The sequence below is a fragment of the Callionymus lyra genome, chromosome 4 (assembly GCF_982586985.1).
Source record: "Callionymus lyra chromosome 4, fCalLyr1.hap1.1, whole genome shotgun sequence".
Lineage (NCBI taxonomy): Eukaryota > Metazoa > Chordata > Actinopteri > Syngnathiformes > Callionymidae > Callionymus > Callionymus lyra.
In genome coordinates, this window is record NC_141821.1 from 17,939,805 (window position 1) to 17,966,724 (window position 26,920).

Genomic DNA, 26,920 nt, shown 5'->3' on the forward strand with positions numbered 1-26,920 from the left:
CCAGACTTCTGCTTGAGTTCTGTCTGAGACTGGGCCGGACAGGAGTCTCCAACCATGAATGAACGAGTCATTGACAACTGGGTTTATGAATGGAGCATCCCTGATACAGCACCGCCCACTCTTCCTCCTCCTCCTCCACCTCTTCCTCCTCCTCCTCCTCCTCCTCCTCCTCCTCCCACAGTGTCAGAGCAGGTCCAGGACTCAGCTTCACAGGTGTGAAGCACAAACACGGAAATAGACCCTCCTCGTGGTTCCGAGCCTCAACGTGTCATCATCATCACCAGAATGGATACAAAGGAAGGCGTCTGTCAGTGGCGGTGACAGCAGTTCACCTCGCTCCCCGTGCGTCCCCGGTTCTCCTCCCCATCCGCGCGCCCGCCCGCCCGCCCGCGCGTGTAATACAAACCCCGTGATCGCGGCTGAGCTCTGCCCGCGGTGGGTGAGGAGAACAATGGTCCAGGGGGTGACGCTGAAGTGAAGGAGGCGAGACAGGTGTGGCGGAACTTGTGCGACGCATCACTGCGCGGTTTTTTTTGGGGGGATCTGACCACAGGAGGAAGCGTGGAGCGCGTGTAAGTGAACCTTGTCCGCGCTGTCGCAGTCAACACGCGCATGTTTGTGTGACACCTGTGTAGCATCATCTTCATCATCATCATCAGGAACATGGGATTTCAGGAGCAAACATGTTGAAAATGTGTCTCAGTTTAGGTGGTTGTTGGAAGTGAAAATGGCTTAAAAGGCGAAAGAATGCGAGATGGAAAATCCAGATTTAGCAGCTGCTGCTGCTGCAAGTGCTGACGGTGTGTTTGCAGCTGTGGGGATGTCACCTGTTGACAACAGCAAGAATGGGTCCCGTTCAGCCCGCATGAAATCACACTTTTATACAGGACCACAGGTGAAGTTTTTGTGTTCTTGTTCACATGATCAATTTCCATGTTATGGAGTCAGCACCAAAATGATGGAAAATTTCGATGACCAACCATTTTTAATTCATCTCATCAAGACACTATTCCCTTGATATTATAGCTTGAACAAAAAAAGTGTATTTCTTAAATTAAAAAAATAAGGTTTGTACTGTCCTGCATATTTCCATTAGGTTAGGTTAGGTAGAACTTTATTGATCCCTCAGGAGGTCTCCATTGGGAAATTGTTTTTTTCCAATTAGACAGCAATTATTCATGAAAATAGAAATAAGAACAAGAACAAACAGAAATAAAGAGAAAGAACAAGATGATACAATCTAAGTCTAAAGATAAAGAACATAGATCAAAGAAAAATAACAAAGGATACAAAGATTAACATGGAATAGAACATCATGATACTTTCGCTCCACTCCTGCCCCCGAACTCAGTATTGTAAGTAAGTAAGTAAGTAATTTTTATTTATATAGCGCTTTTCCAGACCAGGGTCACAATAGGAGCAACAGCCTGAAAAGATTTCTCTCCTCTGGTCCTGCGCCGTGTGCGAGGAACCATAAGTAGATTCTGATTCACAGACCTCAGAGCCCGAGCTGGGGTGTAAGGCTGGATGAGATCAGTGATGTAAGGAGTAGCCTGAACATGAATAGCTCTGAAAGTAAGAACCAGAATTTTAAAGTTGATCCTGAAAGACAATCTACAATCTAATAGCCCGAGGAATGACGAAAACACTGTTTCTTTAAGTGAAATCACAGAAAGCAGATGCTATCACTGATGACTTGATGAAAAAGGCGCTTTAGAAATAACCATTACTTACTTGCTTGCTTAATTTTCTGGAAGTTCCACATGGTTTGATTGTAGATTATGAAGGTTACTCGTCCAAAAAAGTTGATTTCAGTTTGATACTTGTTGAGCCTAAATTTAGCAGTTATCTTGTGTTTGTCCTCCTTCATCGTAAACACAAAATACACTCATCATTAATCAAATATAATGTTTTTGTATAACATTTTTTTTTTTACACATTTTTCTGATCCCTATTTAAAACAAGCATGAACTGCTGTCTTCATAGATCACAAAATAAACTATCGTTGATTTTAATTTTAACACATTCTCCGTCATTGTGCATCTCTGTGCTGTAGTCGTAGCCATCGTGCATCCCGTCAGCAAGGGATTAAAGATGGAATAGAACCAGATAACACTTAAACAAGCGCTGGTTCTAATGTCTTCTCCAGGTTAAACCAAATGGTTGTGTTCACAGATGAGCTCCAGTGTTCCCCGCCTGGCAGCCTCTTCTCAGCCAGTAATTGTGGTGATGGATTTGACACAGCGGGAGAATGTCCAAGTGACGTTTGATCAAAGGCTCCTCTTTTCGTGTTGGAGGATATAAGTGTTGCCACGTGGGCTTCCTGTCTAAATATAATCCCGTTCAGACACAAGGAGGGAAAGACGAGCCTGCAGGTGTTTGTGGTCTGAACATTACACCACTTGGAAGTGTGCGTTTGTGCATGCGTATTGATTGAAGGGTGTGAAAATATAGATCGTGATGTTGGGTCTCATATTCAGCGGCTTGTCACAGAACCTTTATTATGGCTGTCCATTCATTTAGTCCCCGGCTAATGTTTGAATAGTGCATTCTCTTACCCTCACATTGTTGTATTTTTACTCATTATAGTTGTCTTACATTTATTTTGATGATATAATCCAACACCTTTCAATTAAAGGCACAGGCAAACTTGCTTGCACAACACACACAAGAAGAAGAAGAAAGGAAGCTCACCATGTTCTTGAGTATCAGTATTGAGTTGAAAATACCCAACCTAAAATCTAAAGTGAGGAGTATACTAAGTAAGTAAGTAAGTAATTACTATTTATAGAGCGCTTCCCCAGACCAGGGTCACAAAGCGCGTCAGCAATCAAAAAATACCCAATAAAACAAAAACTTAGAAGGTCAAGACAAGACCCAGACAAACACAAAAGTCTCAGAAAATCAAGGAAAAGCCTGCACGAATAAAAATACTACCCTTACGTTCATTAATTTCCTACTGCATCCAAGCATATCCCAGCTTTATAGGGGGAGAGCTGGGGGACCCTCTTGACTAGTCACCCGTTTAAGACAAGGCTTTCTTTCCATTACGGCTTTTCACCATATAAAAGCAATATTCTAACAACTTCAAACATCTTTCCATTTAAGTTTGTCTCGGGCAGGGTCCAGGGTCTCTTTTCAAAATGTTTGTGGATCCAGATGGTTTTACTGTTGCACTAGCTACACTAGCTAACTTCCGCAAATATCACTCTACGGTGACAGCCTTACTGAAAGTGTCCAGTGAAATCATGATGTCGGCCGATTCGGGTAAATACACTGTTCTGGTTCTCCTGGATCTGTCCTCAGCCTTTGACTGAGGGATGAAGTGGGACTGTCTGGGTCTGCGTTACAGTGGTTTTTGTCTTACCTCTCTGGGCACAGTTTCAGTGTATCTGCCAATCAAATTAGGCCTGAATCAGCTGATATGTTGTGAGGAGTCCATCTGTTCTGGGTCCTTTATTATTTATTATTTTTGCTGTACTTGACTCCCCTGGGTAAAATCATTCAGAGATTTCCTGATGTTTCTTATCACATCTTTGCTGATGACATCCAGCTCTACTGCTCTTTTGATCCAACTGAGCCCCAGAGGCTGAACAGCTTAGTCAATTGTTTGCTAGAAATCAAACAATGGCTGAGTGAAAACACTTGGCAGCTAAATGTGGACAAAACTGAAAGTCTGGTTATTGGGCCTGATGATAAGATTCCAGGGTTGAGTCAGTACTTGGGTGACTTAGGCCAGTCTGTCAAACTGAGAAACCCGGGTGTTGTATTTGACAAAGACTTGTCTCTAGTTCAACACTGCAGAAAACTGACCAGAAACTGATCCTTCAACTGAGAAAAATCTCAAATCTGTCTCGCCTGACCTGCTCTAGTAGAAGAACTCACATTTCCCCGATCCTTAAAACTATTCACTGGCTGCCAGTTTCTTTCAGGATCAACATAAAAAGTTCTGGTTCTTACTTTCAAAACTATTCATGGTATCACCAGTGATCTGATCCAGCCTTACACCCCAGCTCGGGCTCTCAGGTCTGTGGATCAGAATCTACTGATGGTTGCTCCTAAGCTTTGGAACGATCTTCCTCTCTCTCTGTGTTTGATGATCTACTGACTCCTTCAAGAAACATCTTAAGACCTTGTAATTTATACAGGCTTTATCTTAACTTTCTTGGGTGTACTATGTTTTTCACTCTTGTTGTCTTGGCCTTTTAAATCATGTGTTTTAACTGTTTAGTGTTTTGATTGTTCAAGCACTTTGTGAGCCTGGTCTGAGAAAGGCACTTAATAACTTACTTACATTTAAATAGTAAATACTTATTTGGAACACAAACTTAAATAACAAGAGCAGAAGTGAAAAGTTAAAGTAATGGTTCTAAAACTCAAGCTACATTACTTTAAAAAGGACCAGATTACTCTGAGAATAATCCCAGCCCTTAGTTGACATGAGGGTGAGTAGAAAATGAGTGTAGTTTGAATTTTGGGTCAACTATCACCCTAAGCAGCTACGTTTTTACATGGATTCCAAAATACTGTTTGTGAAGGTTCTCATTAATCCAGGTCATGGTTATCCAAGTGGTTGAAAAGCGAGTCAACTGGACTGTGTAAAGTTCTAGGAGATGGCAGGAAATAACTGTACACAGTCCAGTTGACTCTCTTTTCAACCACTTGGAATTCCTAAATAACGTTTTTCCCATCTGTCTCAATGGGTTTTGAACCGGTTGAAGATATAGTAGCTTTTATTTTGATTATATTTGATTCGACATCTCAGACAGCCCCGACCAGTTATCACTTCTCCTAGAAAATAGTTTGGACACCCTTTGCTGTAGGAAAATGCTGACTCTTGCATATCCTTGGCAGAATTAACTGTCTTCAACCACTTTGCAGGATTCCGGTCATTCTGGATTTCATCCACCTCTTCCCAAAAACCCAACAAAGTCTCACGCTTAGCTTCAAGATCACTGGTCCGTCTCTGTTATAGCTCTGATAAGAGTCTAAAACGTATCCTAGCCTGGCGAACTAATAGTCTGTCCATAATTGACTGACTCCAGTGACATCTGTGCTGCCAGGGGCTCGCGGCCTGTGACAAACGGTTGCCGAGCTTCCTGTAATGATTTAGCATCAGCGTGTGTACACGGAATCTTCAATGAGCTGCTGGATTGATGTGCGTGACACGTCAGACGGGACCAGCCGCTCCCTCGTGGGATAAATCAGTGTGACCCACTTTCAGGGCCCGTCTTCTCTGCGACACGACCAGCGTCGGTCCGGTCGTAAATGCGGTTTGAAATATGAACAAAAAAAGAAAAGCTATTTTCCAAAACAGATTCTTAAGTTGCTGATTCCACAAACTTATGTTTCCATCCGTCGTTAATTGTCGATGCAGGGTTGCTGGAATCTCTGGGTCATTTGATGCTGCAAGTATGTTTTAAGGAATTGGATGAAGTTGAAGGGATAAACTTCTGCTCGGGAATATGGGGCGGCCACAACATTATGACCCTCTGGCTGTCTTTTTTAAGATTCAGCGTTGGAGCATATGAGGTCAAACAAGAAGCTAAACTCTAGAATGGTTTATCAGCATAGAAGTGACTCTAACTGATGAGCCATAATGTATATATACATAGTAACAATCTGAGGTTTTGAACTCAAGGTTGGGGGGGGCAAAAACTGACTTGCCAAGTCATAATAAATGGCCTGTCGGATAGTGTTTATGTTATTTTCGGGAACCAGGGCCGGGTCTAGACAGGCATGTATGAGGGGGCAACCACAAATCTTGAGGGGGCATTGTACTGTTACTTACTTACTTACATGTAAGTTTGAGGGGGCCAGGCCCCCTCTTGCCCCTGCCTAGACCCGGCCCTGTCGGGAACTATAAAGATGTCAGTGTTCAAATAAGATAATGAATAGATTATGGATGATACAAGACTTTAAATAACAATAAAACTGGAGTTGAAGAAAAGGAATTTGATGAAATTCAATACTCTCGGTTTAAGACGGACAACAGCTCAAATATTTTGGCTCCTTGTATGATTGAGTTTGACAGCCTGTCACTAGTTCTTCAGCGACACTGCATTCAATATCAGACTTTTAAACTCTTTCGTCATAATAGGAGAGTTCGTGTGCACACACACAGTTGACTGTAGGTAGTGATGTGCCTTACGGGGGGGCGATTTTTGTGAAGCATGTATCAAGGCGTGTGTCAGTGAAGTATGTGGTGACGTTCGAGGTGCTCGCGGCTTCCCGTATAATATGACACGGAACGCAAAGATCTCCCCTCAAATGTTTTAGATATGGTGGATTTTTGGCTAGACTTCTTAACAAGCGACACTATTTAGCCATGCAGCCTGCAAGAAAGAGAAGTTTTTCCCAGCATTTCGAGCTGATCTCTACGGAGCCCCAGGCATGACATACAAAAAAAAAAAAAAATTACAAATTATTCATTTGTGGCCACTAGATAATTTAAATCCTTAAATGTATTATTGGCAGTTTACCCTCAATGCATCGTTTGCCAGTATGGCTCGTGGCTAGGCTCATTAGTCTCAAAGAAAAATCACGGGATCGATCCTCGCCTTTGTACTGTCATATTTAAGTCCTTGTTTTTAAAATCTTATTGTGATGCAGATGTATTTATATATTCTGGTATTAGCCACAATAAAATACATTAATTTTAGAAAAAACTAAACATTAAAAAATAGGTCAACTCTTGTTTCTTTTGTTTAGACAGTATTTGTATTTTTCCATAGTTTATTCTGAAGAATGTACTATTTCTATGATTTGATTGAATTCCTAAAAAGACACTTAATCTGTCATCCTAAAGAATAAAGTTGTGTTTATGCATTTATATATCTGATGCATTTCACAACAAAATGATCAGCAAAAATGTAATAGTTGTGTACATATATTCAGATTTTTAAAATCTTACAATATACAATCTATTATCTTTCATCTAGTCTAACAAATTGTGGAAGTTTCTGGTTCTGATTCCAGGTCATTTAAGAAAAAATGATGTCAGAGCTTCAGATTTATTGTCAACCTAATGGCGCAAATGAAGCCTAATAAAGCTTTGGTCCAAGGATGAACTACTGGGCTGGAAGGTCTCAGTGGTTCATGAGGCTTCATCTCTCCATCACTAACTGTATGTGTGAGTAAGAATTGTCCATCAAATATCACACAAAGTAAAGAATAGATTTTTTAGACGTTTCCACATGATCTGAACGTGACATTCCAAGTGACATGTAGGACTAAATTATATCGTCGGCAACATACATGGAAGGAGATATAATTTACTCACCATGTGGTCCAGGGGCAATAGCTTATTTTCCAACTGTAGATGTGTGCAATGAAGGTGGTTAGTTGGAATGTTTGGATTAAACAAGAAAGATTAGTAGGTATTTGAACATTTTAAGTGAAAAATAGGAAGTTCCCCCGCAGGTTGGTTCAGTCCAGGTGGACTCTGCTTCTAGTCTCCGAGCATCTTTAATAGGGGAGTTCATCATGTCCGGGGGGAGAAGAGAAGACAAAAAGATGTGCAGGAGAGTTCACATTATGGTTTTGCTTTTGTTGTTGGTTCAACATTTTGGAACAATCAACTTGTGGGTCTTCCTCCTACAACTCTTCCACGACAAGGGTAAACATGGTGTGATGTCCACAGAAGATGATAGATTTACAGAGAAAAGTCCTGAAGAATTCGATTTTAAGCAAAGGTACGAGGACCCTTCAACTCAATACTTGTAGTCAAGAACATATTTGAGAAGCAATACCATTAAATTATTAAACTATTTCTAAAATAGTTATGATAGAAAACAACTGTGCATGATAAATGAAAAGGTTTTTAGTTTAGGGCAAAAAAATTATTGGCTTTGTGTTGACATTTGGAAAATGTGAACCATATCCTTATACAACATTTTAGTATCGATACCTTTTTCAGTTTCAATACTTTCACAAACCTACTTTAGACACAGTATTTGTTATTGTGTTGTGTCTATACATCTGATAGGTTGAGTTGCTATGCAAGCCTGCTGATGAAATTGTCCTTATTTTCTTATCTAGTTTTAAATGGATCCGTCATCAATTATACTGTGGATGATGCAATATCAGAGCGGTGACGTTATCCACTGGGTTTGGTTTTGTGTCATTGAATCTGGTTTGGTCTTCTGGGATGTCTCTCTGTCTGACATGTACCGGATCTGTTGTTTTTTTGTTTTTTTTCAAAGGTGACTTATGTTAAAGAGTTTAGCCAGAGCTGCATCATTACTAACTCTTCTTCAGACGGAGGATGAGAGTTCAGACGTCGCTCTCTGGTCCTGATGCTGCTTCATCCGTCCAGTCTGACGTGCAGATGTTTCTCCGTGACAGGATTAAGACGGATGCTCTCAGCTCGCAACACACTGCAGCTGACCTCGCGGACCTGCGTCATTGAATCTTCAGAGACAGTAGCAGACATGTTGCTCGTCCTTGACCGCACAACAGAGGCGGCTCTTCCTTCTGAGCGCACAAAAAAAATGGACTTCATTTACATGCAAGCTGTGTGCATTAGGAGGCCGACAAGGCCTGGAAGAAAGAATACACCTTGAGCTTAGAATGATGTCGATGCATGATGAAGCAGAAGCTCGAGAATCTTCTGTGGTTCCTAGGGACGTCTGTCACATTTTGACAATATTAACTATATTTTCTCTACACCGTCCAACTTCTGACTCGTGAGCTTTATTCATTATTTTTCATCATCTACAGCTGAGAACGTGTGAAAAGCTCTCGCTCACCCTCGAGGTGTGTGACAGGAGGTGTTTACCTGGATGTCTGTGTGTGCTGTGCTGGCTGAATGGGATGACTCATGGAAGTCCTTGATGAAAGAAAATGGTAAAGATGAAATCAAATAATATGCACTTAAGACAATATTTCTTAGAAGCTTTTCCTGCATGATTGAATTGTAGACCTCCATATCGGCTAGTGCGATAAGTGTTTTGTCGTTAAGGCAGGATTGAAAGATCCAAGTGTACCATTCTAATAAATCATTCACATGCAGTCAAGTCGAGTTAAGTTTCATCTGCTTTGATCGGTTGTGAATTTAAAAATGGAAAAATGTTTTGACACTTATTGATTATTTATAACGACAAATATATATTAATACCCTACAAGTATCAAGAGTCTTAATTGTGGTTGTGCAGCACGATAACAACATTTACTCCGCCATTTAGATGGTGCAGAAAGAAAAATGTCCGTCTGTAAAGTGACATAGATAACTAAAGTTGCTGCTACTGCACCACTGAGAGTGACACATCTTCAATTGATGGATCCAGATGGTCATTTTAATCACCACCATAATATAATCGAATGCTACATCCAGCATTTACTCAAAATTCAAAAACTTTCATCAGTTTTCATCGTTATTTTACCAACATTGCAGACAGAGAAACAAATGCTGACGATGGAATACAAAAAACATCATGGCAAGAGACATGTGGAACCCATGACTAAACTCAACTTGCTAACCAATAAATGGGTAAGAGAGGATTTCATTTAGAAATCATGTATTATGTTTAAACTATGCTTTTACTCTGTGTTGATTTAAATGGTTTATTTAATGCAATAATCATCATAATTCGTATTTAATTCAAATTTTACTTATAATCCTAAAGTTAAATATAAATAAATAAAAAATGATGCATTCATTCTTTTACTTGGCCAAAAACGAATTTACGAACTCACTTAAACTTTAATTAATTTAATTAACACAGTAGATTCTTAGATAAACGTTCTTCAGGTTGAACCAACACAATAAAATACAGTAAATATCGCTGAGAGAAGTTCGATCTAAAAATGTTCAACCTCTGCTGTTGACAACTGACTGAGGCGAGTTGAATCGCTGAGATATTCCCAAGGTGAGGCGGAGAAAAGTAGATGGATGTTGAAGAGGGTACAAGGTTCACAAACAGAAGAAGGGTGAGAAAAGTAAGGCGTAGATGTACGTGTGGAGAGACCAGGACTGGCTGCTAGGAACACAGGAGCACCAGGAGTGGGCAACGCAGCAATGACTCAGAGAAGTCAGACAATTAAATCTGTTCTATTAATGGACAAACAGCTTCCATGTTTATCGCTCTTCACTTCAGTGACTGCTTCGTAACAGATTGAAAGCATCACAACACGCAGAAGTCTCTTCAGCAGCTCATGCTGTATCTTCCCAGATAGACTTATTTCAGAAAAAGTTCCAAAGTAAAACAAGGGTTGTAGACTGAAAGGAGGCGTCCAGACGCCTGTATACATTTTGATATTGATCTTCTATTCCGCAGGGTTGTCCCAGCCTCGTCCTCCAGAGCAGCAGCCGCCGCACCTCAACCCGTCCACCTGTATCGCACCAGAAGACGCTCAGCCTGGCGAGTCAGACGGAAATGGGTCGGAAACTGGACCTGTCGGGGCTGACAGAGGACGAGGCCGACCATGTCCTGAAAGTGGTCCAAAGGGACATGAAGCTGAGGAAGAAGGAGGAGGAGAGGCTGAGGTGAGACACTCACCGGGGGGTTGGGGGGGGGGGGTTATATACTGCGATATGAACAGGCATGTCACTCATTACTTCATGTGCATTACTTAGAACTACAGTTTCCACGGTGGACGTGACGCAAACATCACACTTTTGTCCATCTGTCTTATATTCCTGTGATCCACCTGCTACCTCCATCAGCTCACACCGTCATTCATAGGGTTGATGCCTTGAAACCCACATCCACCGTGTACAACACCTGTGGCTTAACACTGCCAATTGGTTTTAATCTTGTCATAATATAATAGTTGTTTTGGAATTTGCAATTGAAGCAACTAATGTGAAAACCCAACTCCCCTGACTCACATATTTTAAATGTTGAAGTTTTCTTTAACATTTCATTCAGTGAGTCTCCCCACGGTAAGGTCTCCCCGGTCTGAAATCTCGAAGCGAACGAGCGGTTACAAGAGCGGAGGCCATTATGATGTAATAACAACTTCACTCTTCCTCCAGCCAGCTGTAATCACACCTCCCTTTGTTTATACAAGGTGTCCCTTGGAAGTGGAGACTTCCTGGATTAATGATATGTGTTGACAAACCCCAAAGTTTGACCAATCACCAAAAGTGGGTGTGGTTATGGTAAACAAGATTTCATCTCCAGAAGTGGTTTCAGTGGGCGGGGCCTTAGATCATTTTCTAATGTAAATATTTCAATGAAAAGAGAGATTTGTACAAAAATACACATATTGATGATACAATAGATTATTTAAGACTCACTTAAATCAACACATTAGTTGATCTTTAACAAGCATCTTCACTTTTAATAATGAAACACTTTTGCGTCGCTAATAATGGGCACTTTTATTATTAGGCACGATTAAAAATGAATAATCTATAATTACAATTCAGTCAAATCACAAATATATATCATATATATCATGCTTTAGGGAGTTCTCACAAGAAAAAAATGGGACTTTTATTTTACCGCTGAACTTCTTCTATTCTTAACATAACATGCTACACACTCATCCGACTCTTGACTTGCTGTCATTTTCCGACTGCTTCTGCGGGTTTTATTTTTTTAGTTGACAGGTCTCAAGGGGCCGAACCATCTGTGGTCAGCCCGGTGTGTCTGCCTGGAGATGTTTCAGCAGCACTCAGGGCTGTAGGCATAAAAATAGGCTCTGACAAAATGTCATCAAACTTTCTAAAGCACTTTTCATGCAAGGACTGCAAGTGAAACGCAACAAAAAAAACAACCCCCCCCCCCCACCACCCCCCGACAGATAACCGTTTTCAGAATCACACCTCAGACACTTCCAACCAAGTCTTTTGTACAGGAAATAAAAATAAGATTGTGCCAAGATTTAAAGTCTAATTAAATCCAATCAGTTCAAAAATAATTCAGTGACAAGAGAAAAATACCTTTTTTTAAATCCTTCTGCTGAATCCAGAAGCACAGGAGAGGAAGACGTTATCAAACACATCACGAATAAATGTCACATCAACAGAGATATAAGACCAGCGGAGAAGAAAGGAACAGTGTGCAGGGACGGTATAAGATTCTCTCTGAACGTGTTGACAGAATGTGGGCGGACGTAAATCGTTGCATCGGTACAGTGTTGCCCATTAAATGTGATCAGTGGCAGCGTTACACTGAGCAGACGTGTCACTGCAGCAACAGTGAAAGGTCAGATGGATTTGTCCTTCCTGTTCACCCAAACAAACACCACACTGATGATAAAATCACAAAAACAAACGTCATTGCCAACACGACGACAGAAAACGTGATTCAAACCGACTCGACAAACGCTTCTAAATCCTCAGCAAACAGAGAGCAGCAGCTCAGAGAAGACGACTAGAGGAGGGTCATTCCACCAAACCTGTGCTTTTGGATTGGCTACTGAAAATATAAAAACATGGATTGAAAAGATTAAAACGGTTGATTTCATTAAAGCTAATTACAAGGTTACATTTAATTGTGAATATAAATGTAAACCTTATCGTCATGTGAAGATCATGGACCATTTCATATCTACAAATGAAGAATTAACCCTTTAACATGTTTAAAATTGTCATTATTTACATGATTCAACAGGGTTAAATAAAAGTATTTACTTTGTTGTTTATTACAGTTATTATGATTTTATCAGACTGATTCCCTCCATGACAGTTATAGCATCTGTCATCTTTGACAATATCATGACTAAGATGGTTTTCACATTGAATGGTTTAATGGTTTGAATTAATAATTTCTCAAAAAGTCTCAATTGAATTGTTGTGATATTTTGTTGGATCGTTAGTCTACATCCTCCAGATCTATGGCAGTCATCGACTGTGGCTAAATATTGATTTATAGCTTCAAAAACCTGTCAGACGCAGCTCAGTAAATGCTCTTAATTTGAAAGCCAAACGTTTTTTTTCCTCCTACTGAGGGGAATTTACCGTAAAGTTTAGTGTGAACTCTCCAGATTTAAATTCAAAAAAATTTAAACTCAAGAGTGAAGAATCCAGAGCGACGGTTAGCTTGACAGCATTATGATGTCAGCGCTGTATTTGTTTTAAAATGTTAAGTTCGATGACTCGATCAAACGTTGTTGTATGTTATGCTGTAATGAAAGATAGACCCGCCTTTTGTTGCTTCTGATTTGTTATTTTGTTGGGGTGCCTTCTGTGATTGGCTAGATCTACGCAGATAGGACCAACGTCTATTATCATGAAAATATAAATATTGAGTTGTAAATGGGTCAATATAAGTGTGAGAAGAAAAATAATATTTTATTTAAGGGAAAAATTGAGTTTTTAAATATTCTTTTGTATTTTTCTTAGTCTTATCCCTTTTTAATACGATTGAGATTAAAACTGTTTCAAGTTCTACCCTTATCTGTAGATAAGGTCCATACACTTCTCCACACAAACCCTGGTTACTTTGTTGTAAAAGTCCACCTTATTTCCTTTAGTTTTAAAAGTCTCTCCGCCTCAATGAAGATGTGACATAGTTTGTGGAGGCTCATTAGTGTGTGCCTCAAAGTTTGCCTTTTCACTGCGGTTGTATTTCTGATCAGCGAAACTAAATAAGACCCTTACAAACATCAAACTTTATTGGTTGAATGAATCACCCAGACTGTGGAAAATCAAGGCAAATAAACGTATCTGTGAGCAGTATATTGGCGACATTCAGAGATACGGCAACCTGCGTTTGTGATGGATTGCGCATTGAGAGGTGAGGCACTGCCTCCCCTGACCGCACGTCCTTACTGGTTTATATACCACCTGTAACACCTACTATGTCATGGCCGTTACAAAGCCTAACGGAGGAAAGTTCCCACTCAATATATAATATGATTTATTTAGGATTTTATTTACCACCCCATAATGCTTTATAGTTAAAGTGATACAATTCAAACTTCACTCATTTTCTACTCTCCCTGATGTCGATGTTGATTTAAATTTCCAGGTTTTGTTCAGCTAACATGACATTGTATACAATGTGGTTTCCTTGCTATCATAGATGAAATATCAGTTTTTTGTTGCTGTCATTCTGAGGTGATATTTATCCCCCTGTATCACTGGTAACTTTTAGATAATAATGGGAATTCCTTAATCTCCAATGAAGTAAGTAAGCCATCATTTCTAATCAAATGGAGGATATTTTTTTTTGATGGGATAACAAGTTCATGCACATTGTCTCAAATCTCGTGGTTACAGATTTTCAAACGATAATATTTTAAGCAATTTTAGGTGAGCGTCCTTAAGAATATATTTTAAAAACTCAGGTAGATATGTAACTGGTTACGTCGCCAGAAGAGAATCACAGTAAAGAACATGTAGATTCTCACGTCTTTCTCTACATGCGTGTGTGTTACAGTTACACGTCGCAGACCTTCATGTGATTCCATGTCACATGTCAACATGACGGCTGGTTTAATACACCTCGTAAACCCTTCAGACTCAGAGAACAAAAGACTTACTCACGTCTGTCTAACACAATAGAGTCATTCAGGTTCCTGTAAATCTCCCCCAGAAGAGTTACGTGATTTCTGGATTCTGCAAATTAAACAGGCGAGTCAGGGTCAAGCGATTACCATGTCGGGAAACCAGCTTGATTGTCATGACTCAAATTAGCGTGATTTAATCTGAAATAATATCCCAGAGATTCGGCACGTAATGAGGTTTCCGTTGTATCGTGTTAGTCGATAAAAGCGACATCAAAGATGACGATTATAAGGGCCACACAAAGTAGATTTTTACATCACAAGATTAGAAGTTGTGACCTTATTATCCCGTTATGTTGGGAGAATAACCCGCTAGCCTCACAAGCGTAAACAATTGCTGAAGTTCAGTCGGAAAACAGTTCTAATCTTATTAGTGATCGTTGGAAGACGAAAACAATATGGATGAGGACGTTCATAAGAACCACCGGGTTGCGATTGGGACGTGGCCATATTGTCAAATGTATAATTCTGTTTGTGGCTCTTATGCTATAATAGGTCACATTGAATACGATAAAGAACCAGGAGCCTCATGTACAAACGGGAACTTTAGTAATTTCCTACGGCCGTACACTCAAATCCAGAGAATCATGCAGAAATATATTTAGATGTTTAAATCTGTGCACACACATTACTTTTCCTTTTTTCATCCAAATAAACGTGGAATTCAGACGGGTTCATCCCTTTACACACCCTCAATAAATATGTCAATCATATTTAAATGACCCAGAGTCCATGATTTTCCTCACCATGACCATAAAAAACATGATCAAAATGAATGTATACTGGATTAACAGTTTATATTGGTTCATTTTAAACATTTCTGACATGAATCACATCATTTAAATATAAATCGGCGAGACATCCTTTGATGTAAATGTTTATACATATATTTTTTTATATATTTTAATATTTGTTTATAGACATGTGATAGACATAAGTGGCTTGTTTTTAAACATCTAGACATAAAACAAATCATTCACTTAAAGCCCTGAGTAGTGATGATGATGATGATGAAGATGTCTGATGCTGATGATTGGCTGCTTTCATTCTGCAGCTTCAGTTTGATTGAATAGACGTGATGTTTTTCCACAAGAATCTCTGTAGAAAAGAGTTGACGTGATCGTGAATCATTTTTATATTATAAAAAAAACAACCCTTTAATTCTTTTAAATGTTTTTCTGACATATTCTAACATATTTATAAGTTTGTGAATAATTTAATATCCACTCATGTAACTACTGTGTGTTCATTTTGGATCAATATTGATCGTTAAAGTGTCTCTGATAAACACTTATCAACATGACTAGTAAGGCTGACATAAATCTGAGTAGGAAATAAGTACGTACGACGGGACGTCAACATGTTTCAATGTCTCGTTTATTGATATACATGTGAATGTGGGAAAGTATGTACGCACGTTTTTTGTGCGTACATACTTTCCCACTCTAAGTACATGAGGCCCCGGGTATGGGTATACATGAGTTTTTTTTTTTAATTCCAAGATATTTCTTACCTGTTCATAAACAAAACAAAAACAAATCTTACATAACCTCCGTCGCTCCCTGGAGGAGGTAAATATTTAGATGCACCCGTCTCACCCTCTACCAACCTCAACTTGATGTGGACATATGGCGGCCTAATCTGGATTCACGGTTGTCACTTCTCAGCTCAGCAACACGGTCCAGAGGGACTGTCCTGTCGTGAAAAATGTCATTTGACACATTTTGTAATAAATTAGAGCCGTTAATTCGTCACTCTGATGCATAAAGACCTGATGGCTGACTGACTTTGAAATGGAAAGTAGTTCTTGCAAGTAGAACTGAGAGCATTGATTCATGGGTAATTGTGCCATCTGAGCCAGGGAGATAAATACTGAAGGAGGAGAAGCTGCAGGCAGTATCTATATCAGAGCATTTATGCATGGTCGCGTGACTTTCAATTTTCTGAAGCAGTTTGAAGATTCATGTTTGAGAAAACAACGCGGAGGTGGAGGGAGTCGGTCCTCTTTACAAGGCCACTGACGCCTTTCCAAGTGCGATGAGGTTTGAAGTTGGCGTTTAAAGCGACACTAATTAGACATGTAGGACGACTTTGATATTATTCAAAAAGCTCGACTCCAGTCACCTTCTCCCTGCTCACTTCTGTCTATAATCATTCCGCGGTCCGTCTCCTGTGGGAGAGCTCGAGCTGTTTGTTAAATGAGCCCATGTCTGTGCCCCCCAAGCTTCCTGCTGCTCCATAATCAGCCTCGCCGGTTCAATAGCCAGCAACACGTAGCGGGCCAGAGGTTCAGCTCCTCATGCTCTCTAATTGGGCGAAACGCAGCCCTTCAGTCGTGCTGCAGACGTGCAGAGGAGGCCAGAGTGCTCTCCAAACCAAGGTTGCCAAAAGTGTCAATAAGCAATTTGTTGGAAGGTTGGCCTGCTTGTTTGAGGTGTATAATTAGCATTGTTAGAGTAAATTAATTCAAATGTATTTACTCCCATAATGAAGCAAAACACAGTCATTTATTGACGTACAAAAGTCCTTGTGTGTAAATAAAACAACCTCGGAATTGAGGAAAGGCAAGGGTCGCTCGTTGTCATCGAAAACGATTTGACTTTAATTGTATCCGTGTTGAGCAAAGATGTCGATGAAATCGCTCAGACAGGAAGTCAATTATAAAAGTAACGTGCGTCCTTTTTTTTTAGACTGGACAGGTAATCTGGAGTACAAGGCAATGCCTCGAGGGTCATCGCAATCATAACATTTAATTAGTTCTGGTGTTTTGAAGATCGAAGATACATTTTTTAAATTGACAGCATTGAAGTGCAACTAATGTGAAAACCCAACTCTCCTGACTCACATGTTTCAAATGTTGAAGTCTTCCTCTCCGAGAGGCAGTAAGTCTCTCATCATGACCATGTGTTGAAGGTATTACTTTATGAAGTTCTCTCCCGTCTGAAATCTTGGCGAACGAGAGGTTCGAGAGCAGAGGCCGTTATGATGTAATAATGGCTTCACTCCTCTTCCAGCCAGCTGTTATCACAACCCGCTTTGTTTATACAGCAAGTCCCTTGGGGGTGGAGACTTCCGGGATTGATGATGAGCGTTGACAAACCTTGATGTTTGACCAATCACAGCAAAGTGGGTGTGGTTATCGTAAACAATATTTTGTCACCAGAAAAACGAAGTAGGCGGGGCTTAAGATCATTTTTTAATGTGAATATTTTATTAAAAGAGAGTCTTGTACAAACAGACACACACTGATGAGTAAAATAAGTATGTACAATCAGTAAGTCATTTATATTTGTAAAGCGCCTTTCGCAGACCATGGTCACAAAATGCTGAAAAAACATCAATTTAAGAGAAACTCTGACTCTATGACCTTGAGGAAAAGAAAGCCTTCCATTGGTTCATTTTCTAACTGGAATGCTGGTTCAATCAGCTGGACCTTCACAAACATTCCAGAGAGTGTGTTGTATCAATAAAACTGTAAACGTACTGATTTTAACGGAATAAAATCAAAGCAAAACGGCCACAATTTCTGTAAAAAAAAAAAAGGAAAATAATGCCATTAACTGTTTTTACTACTCATTTTAAAAAAGCAAGAACATTTCTTTGAACACCTTCCCTGACATGAGGTGAACGTCTGTTGAACACACAGGTTGGCTGTGGTAACCATAAAAAAACCCCTGATAAATCTACAGATGCAGAAAATAAAGCTGTTTTTGTCATTTACGTGGGACACATGTGGGATGTTGATTTACAGGAACTATTTCCCGAGCTTCAGACCGTACTGTAAGTTGTGGTTAAATGAGAAAAAAAAAGAGCAGAAAAAAAAGTTGTGGGTTTTGAGGAAAGTACTGGAGAAACATTTTTGCATTAGAAAGATCTGGCAACAAAGATATTTTATGCTTTTATAGTTATTTTGAAAATGTTGTATAGTATCATATTTCATATTAAACTGCATTTTTTTCTGTCGTTAGTTTGTGGTTTTGTTCCCAAAGCAGTAAACAACCACTTGAGTATAGATCTAGAAATGATCTAGAAAGAATCGTTGTCTATGTGTGACCTGCTGTGTACTAGAAAACAGTTCATGTTATTGTTTCATAATTAGCTTTAAAAGTGGTGAATAATAACACATTATTCCAACACGTTTTAATAGATTTAGTTATTTCCAGGCTTCCCTTTGAACATCAGCCATGTGTGGAAGAAAGATCCTGAAAGGTCGGCAGAGAAAAATAAACGACGTGTTGACCCACAACATGTTCGTTTGAGATATTTTAGACAACAATTGAAGTGCAATTTGTCTCCACTGTGATAGCAGCATTCGCGCCATTACAAGCTCAACAGTTTATCTGTTCAAAGCTAATGTTAATATCTATTTCTGTTCATGTACTCTAAGTGTACCAGCAGGTATAAAACATTAACAGCAATATAGTGCAAAGAAAAAGCCCAAAAAAGGGATCCATAGTACCTGTTGCTGCCATCACTGTAACCTCTTATTAAAACAAAACAAAACATAATGACGATGAATAATTTAGAATATATAGTTAATTAAATAATCATCATGTTTAACAAGGATCCCAAACCATTTTTGCCCCACGGAACGGTTTAATGTCAGTACTTTATTCATGGCCCGACCTTCTGATAAATACATTAATTGTAATTTTCAAATAGTATACAGGTTTATTTGTGGCTAAACTTCACTGAAAGAAGCATTAGGGTATGTCAAGATTCATAGGCTATTATTAAAATGCAGTATTTTCTATTTGAACAAAACACATTTCAGGCAATAATAATCAATAGAATAGAAATTATATGATTTTTTTTTTTTCTCAGCGTGACCCAATAAATAATCTCCACGGACTGGTTCCGAAATGACTATACATTGGGCAAAAAGGCAACTTATCAGCAAATGTTAAAATATTGAAAATGGAAAGCAGTATCTAAAGGTAATATTTTCCTTAAATCATCATCTGAAGAAAATGGTATTTTAGTGTCGACTCTTAAAAACATAAATTATTTTGTTGGCTTATGTTAATGCTGTAAGAAAATAAAGAAACTTCAACAATTGTATGTCTTAGTCACGGAAGATGATTTATATTATATTATTATATACATATTATTTGGACTAAAATGAATGTAAAACGTGTTTTAATTTGCCTAATTACGTTCACTTGATATGACTAAGAGTAATTTCATTTGATGGCTCTACCACTGCACTCAAATTCACTTTGATACAAAGAAAACTCTCTAAGAAATCTTGCCTGACAGCAACCAGAAAAAACATGAGGATTCTGCTTCATCTCCGCAGCAGAAAACAAGAGCAACAACTAGAATGTGGGGGAATCATTTGGGGAGATCACTCGTGACAGCTGAGGGAGAGAAGCGCTCACGGAGTAATCGTTTGAAAATTCACCACGCTTGTTCTGAAGAAGATTCTCACACAGTCAGCTGAGGTTTAGAGAAGGCAAACACGGATGGTTGTTGAGTCTGTGTCGCCGCTCTGAGCACAGAATGATTGTAATGCTCCGAGATGCCTAATCCCTCGTGAGATATGTTTTAAAGGAGCTTCAGTGAACATCTCTGAAGAGTTAGATTGTTGGATCAGAAGTCACAGCAGCTCTACGCACAGTGTTGTGTTCACAGTCGTTGGGAAAGTTGTTGAAGTTTGATGGAGTAGATTGATAGAATCATTCTCGGTCTGATGGAGGACAAATTTGAGGATGAAAAATCTCAGAGGTAAATTGATTCTGTCTTCCAAATCTGCTGAGCTTGCAGGAGTCTTTGACCAGATTGTGAAAAACAATGCATCAGAGTTTTTTTGTGAGTCCAATCTCTACTGGTGTGTTCAATGAGCTTCTGATCACTAGACCTAGTCTTCGTTCATCCTGGTCGAAGGGAGGTAAACACATGACTGTTCAATCTTGTTTCTTCTCTCGTCTAATGATCAATGATCCGACTCTCAGTGTTTGTCCATCAGCAGGTTTAGTGTTCAAGTTAAGCTCTTGATTGTCTCAGTGCAAATAATTACAGAGCTGTCGATCGAGCTATCGGTCGTTTGCTTGTCTATAGTTAATTACTTTAAAGGTCCTCCCTTGTCTGAAATCTCAGCGAACGAAAGGTTACGAGAGAGATGTCCATTATGACATAATTACAGGCTTGACTCGGCTAGCGGTAATCACGCGCCGCTTTGTTTATATACTCTATATTGGAGGTGTAGACTTATTGGATTGATGATGACAAACCTCATTGCTTGACCAATCACAGCAGAGTGGGTGTAGTTATGATAAACAGAATTTAATCTCCATTAAAAAAATAAAAAAACATTTTCAGTGGGCGGGGCTTAAGATCATTTTCTAATGTAAATATTTATTGAAAATAGAGTTTTGTACAAACAGACACATACTGATGATACAATAGAGTTCAGCATCTATTTAAGACACACTTATATCAACACATTAGTTGAACTTTAAATGGCAATAAATCAATCGAGTTACAATCATTGACTGCAATAGAACTCTCCTAGAGAATCTGGACTACTAAAGCAATGTAGACCTTAAATTAGAGAGATTATTTATATAATGATCATAGTTGAACCATCTCATCCATATAACATTGTCAAAGACAACAGGTTTATGATTCTATGACGGTGAGGATATCGGTCTTGTAAATCGTATACACCGACATTAAAAAGGCTAATTCTTTGTTTCGCCGAGCGCGTCATGACACTATTTTTCTTTTCAGATGCTTTTTCAGATGATAAATTATAAGACATATATTTTAGAAAAAAAAATTCAAAAACAAACTAAACAAAAAATCTACTGCAATAAAAAAAGAGACAATTTTATAAAGCACTTCAGGCCTAGTAAATTCTGCAACTAATTCAATTCAACATCAGTCAGTATTTTTTATCACTAAATAAAAATGTAAAAATATAGTTTCTTTTGGTTGTGCTGGATTAGAGTCTGTCCCAGCTACATAGGGTGAGAGATGGTAGACTCGTAGGATTAGACACCGTTCGAATTAGGTTTAAATAGATGAATTAAGTTTTTGTACGCCCAATGAATAGATTGATAGATGGATAGATGGATGGATGTTTGTTTTAATTTCATGGGAATAATGAAAAACAAATTTCTATTAAACCAAAGCTTGAAATCTGTGAACGAGGAGGACATGATTATTTATAGGTGAAGTATGAACTCAGACAATTTTGTTAACAATATCTGTTTTACGACACACACACACACACACACACACACACACACTGACACACATAGTTAAAAACGTTACATCTCCTAGCAGCCAGTTTCCCATCTTCATTAATTTGCTGTGCCTCATCAGTCAAAGTGTGTTGACTCGCTGCTAAAGTAGAAACTGGTCAGATCTGCCTCAGACGTGCTGAAAAACACTAAATAGTAAAGTAGTGGTTGTGGCTCAGTCTGAGTTTATTTTCTCAAATTGTCACTTTTAGCCCCTCTATTTTAAAGTTGTTCCTCGCCGCAGTCCGAGAGCATGAATACAGGTTATTTGGTGAAAATGTGAGTCTTTAAGTGTTGTCATGGAGTGGTGACTCGTCAGGGCTGAACACAGCGTTTACCGCAGTAACACTTGGAATTGTTACTTCACTGTGATATTGATAGAATCACTTCCGTCACATGTTTGTTGTCTTAAGCAACTGAGCTTGTTTGACGTCTTTGAAGCTCACGATTTTTATGTCTAAACAACTGCCCAAAGTGTGGCACGGGGGCCACACGCTGTCCTCTGACTGTGTATAAATGGCCCTCATGCACTTGGACCAGGTACACGTTCAGTGTCAGACAGTGGGAGGTTTTAAATCCTGAAAGGGAGGATATTGGAAATATTAAAGCAGCACAACGTAACATTTAGACTTTTGGTTTGATTTTGAACATTCATTTATCAGTCAAACTCTCTATCTATTAATTTAAAGGATCTTCACTACACAACTTTGCCTTGGCAACCCGACCGGTCACACATGCAGGAGTCAGTCTTGGGTCAGAGACGTCAGTTTCATTGTAATATAGTTTTATTTTTGACCGAAGAATACCTTATTTAACAGGTCTATTTTCATACATAAGGTGAACCAGATAAAAAGGTGCATTTTGTTCTACTGCGGGACTTGTAGCCACGGTGAGGCTCCACAGTAGTTCTCCGGGAGGCTCCTGTCTACGAAGACTTCTGACTACAAAACAAATTAAAAGATATAAATTAATCATTCAAAAATTGCCATCAAAAAGTGAAAAGTGCATGACAAGCATGAGGGAGAGATTTATTTTAGCATTTATGTCAGAAGGAACAAAGGATGACTTAAGTGTTCCGTTGTGCAGTGCATGGAGAGGAGCCTGTTGCTGCTGTGGTTACTGTCCGTGTCATGCAGAGGGTGTCTAGGGTTACTCCGGATGCCCTGAATAAGAGCCTTCATCCTTTTCTTCTCCACTGCTCACACAGAGTCCACACTTTTCCCCATCCCAGACACACATTTACTGATCAGCGTAGGTCATGCCGCCGCCCCAACACACAACCCCAAAGCTGCTTCCATCGAAAGACCTCAGCCTTCTCAGGAAGAACAGTCTGCTTTGACGCTTCCTGTACAGAGCAGAATTGAAGACTTGCGGTTCGGATGCCCCTTGGGGAGTAATGCCTTAGTGCCTCACGTTGAGCTGGAGCCTCTCAGTGTTCGTGGCTGACCAAAGTCTTACTAAAACATTTTGAGCGATCTTTTAGCACCGTGTTCTGCATAAAATGGGTTAGAGGTTGGTAAGCATAACCAGTTAATACATAAAAGACAGCAGTCGATTTTTGAGGATGTAAAGTAGCCTTATAGTCAAAGCTTGTTGAAGCTTTGAGGCATAAAAAAAAAAGACAAACAAGCCTTTTTTCTTGTAAAATTAAGAAAGTTTGAACTTTTAGACTTACTGATTTCTAACAGTGGGAAGAGCCAGAAATGAATATCTTTGCTGTAACACAAGCATTTCAGTGACTCTTCAGTATAATTAGCAGCTAAAGATCATTGCTAAAAATATAGACAAAAATCCTTGATGGTGAACAGCGAAGAAAACTATTATACTTATTATACTTTCACGTACGTTGCTGATTATCTGTGTAACACAGCAGGCTAGACGATAACTTTCTAATCTTCTTAAATGCATAAAATAAAAAAGCAACTTACTTGTAAAATCAATTGTTGGGCAAATATGAGTTTCTAAACTTTCAAGTCCCATTGATAATTTAGACTCAAAAGACTTTTCTTTGTTTCTGTGTATCTTATACTAAAAATGACACAGGTATCGGAATTAAACAGATTTTCACCTTTTATTTGATTTAAAAAAAGTCTTCTTGAACCCATTGGCATCCTGTCAGAACTATAAAGACCCTTTTAAAGCCTATTGTGCTGATGAACTCATCTGGATTTGATACCAAAGGGCTTTCAATTCCGTCAAGAAGCCACATCAGTAGTTGAATCAATATGGCTGGATTTTATTGGAGACAACTGCTCTGGAAATACTTGTGTAATTGGTTTGGTTTTTATTGACAGTTGATGGTTTGTTTTGCAGATGAATCCATTTGAATTAGTGTGAAGGGGAAGCCTTTGTTGTTCTATAACGGCATCAACCAGACGTCACATGTTCACTGCATTCTTTTTAAAAATGATTTATGATTAGTGTGGAATTAGCAAATCTTCAACCTCGTAGTTTACTCCCCCTGGAGTTAAACCTAATGCCTCCCTGGCTCCATCTTAATGTTCTCTTTAATACTGGGTGCTGCTGCAAACATATTTCCTCGAGCTGAATGTTTTCCTTGGAAGTGAATCAGTTGCTGTTGTAAACTCACTGACTCTTGACGGTCGACCAGAATCCAAATAGGGAGAACAGGCTTCACCAACATTGCTACTTCGAGTTTGACCAAATGAGAGATGGCACTGGGGAAATGTTATTTTTGTTTCACAAACAGCTGGATCCTCCTGTAATTGACATTCTTAGATGACTCATGCTTGATCACACCGAAGAATCAATATCACAGATTTATGTGTACAGTACTCATGGCCACGACAATCAAAATGTAATCTAAGAAGATTTGATTTGCTGTTCGATTACATTAGATCTAGAATTTGGCCAAAAAGACCTTAAAAGTGAATATTTGTTATTATGTATCTTAGCCTGTATTGTGTTTCACTACTTATGGGGTCTTTTTTAAACCTGATTCCCTCAATTCTCACTGGAAATCCCTTCAGGTGTGAAGAGAAAACTGGGCTAAAAAGCTGAGCTAATGGACAAGATGGGCCCAGAATGTCCCATTTTCACCCACAAAATAAGTCACATTTTGAAAGACATATTTAGACTGCTTAACCCTTTTGTTATCTCTGGGTCAAGGTGACCCGGAGGCCTGAAAACAAATGTGTTTGTTGTGAACAACCTCCACGATACCACAAACTGGGTTACCTTGACCCAGAGATAACACTAGGATAAAAGACATATTTATCTAGCCCTGTTATGACAATGCTAGCTACGGTAATATATGTATAGCTTGATTTAAAACAATACACAAACTTAAAAAAAACCAAAAAAAACATATATCTTATGTGTGTTAGAGGTTGTGTTTTAGCGTAACTAGTAAAAATGGGAAATAAATGTGGGTAGCTGCTTGAGCAAGACTTTCTACTATAAGAGTAATAACATTTGAGTAATAAAAACTCTCTGTAATGTTACATAAAAACATTGTGTTCGTGAAAGCAGTAAAAGGTGTTGTTGGATATTAACAGAGTAAAACTTTAATACAAATACAGACAATGTAGAAAATAAACATTAGTCCAGTTTGAGTGGCTCAGTAGAGATATTTAACCGCTGTATGCTGTAGAATCATGATTCCATCTTTTATCTTTTTCCTCTCACACATCTTTAATACTTGTTTCACAAATCTGCTATTTGATCCATCAAAGGCTCCACGGGTTCTGTTCCGCGATCCAACAGAACTGCAGTCGTTTCACACATGTCTGTCAAGAGCCCTCACTATTGTTTCATGGTTTCTGGCCACTTGAAGTTGTTTTCAAGCAGCACGTGTTCCCCGTGGTTACCATCCCTGGCTGGCTGACTGTTTTCTGGAGATTATGAGTCACCGCTGCTGGCATGGCAGACTCACCGTCCTCGGTTTAATGAGAGGAATGTTCTGATAGGACTGCTGCGTGCCTGTAAACCCCAACACAACAGAAGAGCTATTTACAAATGTTTTGAGTTGTGGAAGTGCTGCATGTAGATGAACGACGACAACAACAAACTGAGTGTAAACATGTTTCCTTGTTTCTAGTTTTAGACGGGTACAAAATTATTTTTAAATATGGACATTCTGATAAAACCATCAATAACAATAATGAGAAGTGCGACAGAAAACATAACAACATATTTTTAAATGTTATTTTATATTTCAATCTGCACTTTTAAGGAGAACAATTTCCCTGATGAGTTATTTTATTTAAAATTCACTTTTTTTTTTACCACATTTTTATGATGTTAATTATAAAAATGATGACCTTAAAACTATACCCATTATTTATTTTGAAAAGAAAGTCTAATCTCTTATTTAAAACGCATTGGCTCAGTTTTACGTATTACCCCTGAGTGTTCAAACCTTTTTACAAAGACACTGTTCCTTTTACCCTTTCCAGAGCCATGATATACAACAGGCAGTTTTCCATTTGATTTTATCTTATTTATTTCGACTGATAATAGACTAATAATACACCAAGTGGAAACTTTTAAAATTGAGAAAATGGAAAGTGAGGTTGGTAAAAAACTGATTTGCTAGCTTAGCTTTAGCGGCGCTAGCTGTAGGGAAACTTTCTACCCAGAGATATAAAAATGTTTAGAAAAAAATACACCTGGGATATTGGGACAATATCAATGAGGATATAAGTAATAATATGAGTTTTTTTTTAATTATTTCCCCAAAAATACGTGTAAATAAAACTTGTTTTGTAGAATGAGAAGATTGAGATCATGATTTAATTAAATTAAATTTTACTTAAAGTGTAAACAATCATAACAAAGTTATCTCAACACACTTTACAGTTTAAGTAAGACTTTTGGTGAAAAGAACAACATATCCCAGCAAATTAACAATGTGTTAATCACAGCAGTGGCGAGGGGAAGCTTCCTTTTAAAAGGCAGAAACCACGAGCAGAACCAGACTCAGTGTTAAAGATTTGGGGAAAAAGAGGAGAGAGTAAAGTATGGCAGAACAGTTTACTACAACTATAAAACTACAATAAATTGAGATGAATGTAGTTTTGCATCATAGTTATTTTGGTCTGATAAGACAAGGTTAGCTGAAGTGAAAACTGTCCCCATATAGAATGAGGAGATGCTGCACTGCTAAAATAAGGAGGACATTAGGAGGCCTGGATGGATGTGAGACGGTCCCGAGGAAGCTCCAGTGTTGTGTGGAAGATTGTCATCTGTCA

At 38.8% G+C, this 26,920-nt stretch overlaps 1 protein-coding gene across 2 annotated transcripts in view; it reads left to right on the forward strand.

Moving 5' to 3' along the window:
* Positions 1-495: 495 nt before the first annotated feature.
* Positions 496-26,920, forward strand: part of myripb (myosin VIIA and Rab interacting protein b) — a 114,702-nt gene continuing 88,277 nt past the window's right edge. For both annotated transcript variants that reach the window (XM_087789018.1, XM_087789019.1), the window contains exons 1-2: positions 496-572; positions 10,278-10,486. In XM_087789018.1, coding sequence (XP_087645144.1) covers positions 10,377-10,486 — 110 coding nt within the window. In that variant the 5' untranslated portion in view covers positions 496-572; positions 10,278-10,376. The remainder of the gene's footprint in view (positions 573-10,277; positions 10,487-26,920) is intronic.